Consider the following 1769-nt stretch of genomic DNA (forward strand, 5'->3'; position numbering starts at 1 on the left):
GTCTGAATACTTTCCGTACCCACTGTATATATATATATATATATATATATATATATTACAAATACAATACAATACAAATTTTGTATTGCTTTGGCTGTGTTTACTTTATCAAAATATGAAATATTTTTGAGATTATTTTACTGATGATTTTGCTGATTATTTTATTAAAGGCTACATGTTCTGCTATCCTAGCAATAAAAGGCACATGATGGATGTTGATTTTTATTTATTGACACAGTGTGTGTTTGGCTTATCTAATCACAATAACTGTCCATCTCTAGTGCTAGATTGCCCCATGACCCTACAGAGCTCCCGAAGTCTGGACACCCTCTCTGACCTCAAACTGCAGCGTCTGGAGGCGGAGCTAGAGGGTGCACGGCACGAGGCTCAGGTGGCATGTCAGAGGGAGGAGGAGCTAAAAGCTGAATGTGAGAGGTTAAGGGAAGAGCTGAGAGAACTGCAAAGCAACCAGAGGCAGAGGGTCAGTAACACAAACACACACATGCTTAAAGACTCAAATAAGAACTACACTGTCAAAATTGATTTTTGTCAGGTCTCTTAGACTTTGATTCTCAGAGACTTCTATTCTCAGACTTAGAAAAAACAGAGTGTGGTAAGTAATAAACCAATCAAAAATATTCCCACTTTGATGGCATAGTAACTGAATTTTGCCTTTGCATCCTTTGACGTGACCTTTCATGCCTTTTCAGGCTTCAGATTTAAGATTAAGGCATATACGATTTAAAAGTCAGGCATACACAATTTAAAAAGTGGTCAGTAAAAGTAAGTAAGTAAACAGAGATGGGAAGTAACGAAGTACAAATACTTGTATCAGTACTTTACTTTACTATTTATTTTTCAGACAACTTTTTACATTCACTCCTTACATTTTCTACACTAAAATCTGTACTTTTCTACTTACATTTTCAAACCAGGCTGGTTATTTTGGTGGCATGATCAAAAATATTTCTCGTCATTGCGTGCCTTTTTCAACCTAATGTAAAACAGAAAACACGACCCCATTGGTCTATTATTTCCTGGTTATCACACACCACAGACATAGGCTAGTCTATGAAGCTACCAGGGAGCAAGAAGAATGGCTAACATTACAGATGAGACAGAGGGATTTAGCGTTGTCGACATGACTGAGAAATTAGAGACATTCCCAAGGCTAATAAATTTACCACAGTTGCATGCATGCGATACAGTTTTGTGATGTATGGGAGCCTGTTTACAAACCTGTTGTCAAACAAAGAGAATATTTAATGACATGTTTTAGTCTAAATTCACTTAACATCAGTGGAGTGTTTGAAATAACTTGTAATCTGACATGGTTTCATCAGTGGTGTATAAAGTACCTGAAAGCCATACTCAAGTAAAAGTACAGATATCTTACCAGAAAATGACTTTGGTAGACGTTGAAGTCACCGTTTAGAATATTACTTGAGTAAAAGTCTTAAAGTATGTGATATTTATTGTACTTAAGTACGAAAAGTATTTTTTTTATCTTAAACTTACTTAAGTATTGAAAGTAAACGTATAAGTAAATGCAAAATGGAAAAGAAGCAAATAAATATATATAAAAATGTTCATACACAGCTTGAGTAGCAAGAGTGTGTTCAGTTTTAACTCTTTCTTCCATTTTGTATTTTTGGGTAAGAATAAGAAGCACTTCATCCGGTACTTAGTGTCTTTCATTCCAACATAAGAAAGCATTTCTGGAATCTGCATCTGAAATAGCATTTAGATGTATTTACACAGTTTATGTA

At 35.0% G+C, this 1769-nt stretch overlaps 1 protein-coding gene across 1 annotated transcript in view; it reads left to right on the forward strand.

The window, feature by feature from the left end:
* LOC107677885 (TANK-binding kinase 1-binding protein 1-like) overlaps positions 1-1769 on the forward strand; it is a 60338-nt gene that overhangs the window by 37778 nt on the left and 20791 nt on the right. Inside the window, exon 6 of the mRNA XM_016472951.1 lies at positions 282-481. Within this exon, the coding sequence (XP_016328437.1) occupies positions 282-481 (200 nt within the window). The remainder of the gene's footprint in view (positions 1-281; positions 482-1769) is intronic.

This window comes from Sinocyclocheilus anshuiensis, unplaced genomic scaffold, assembly GCF_001515605.1.
Source record: "Sinocyclocheilus anshuiensis isolate Anshui unplaced genomic scaffold, SAMN03320099.WGS_v1.1 scaffold1302, whole genome shotgun sequence".
Taxonomy (NCBI): Eukaryota; Metazoa; Chordata; class Actinopteri; order Cypriniformes; family Cyprinidae; genus Sinocyclocheilus; species Sinocyclocheilus anshuiensis.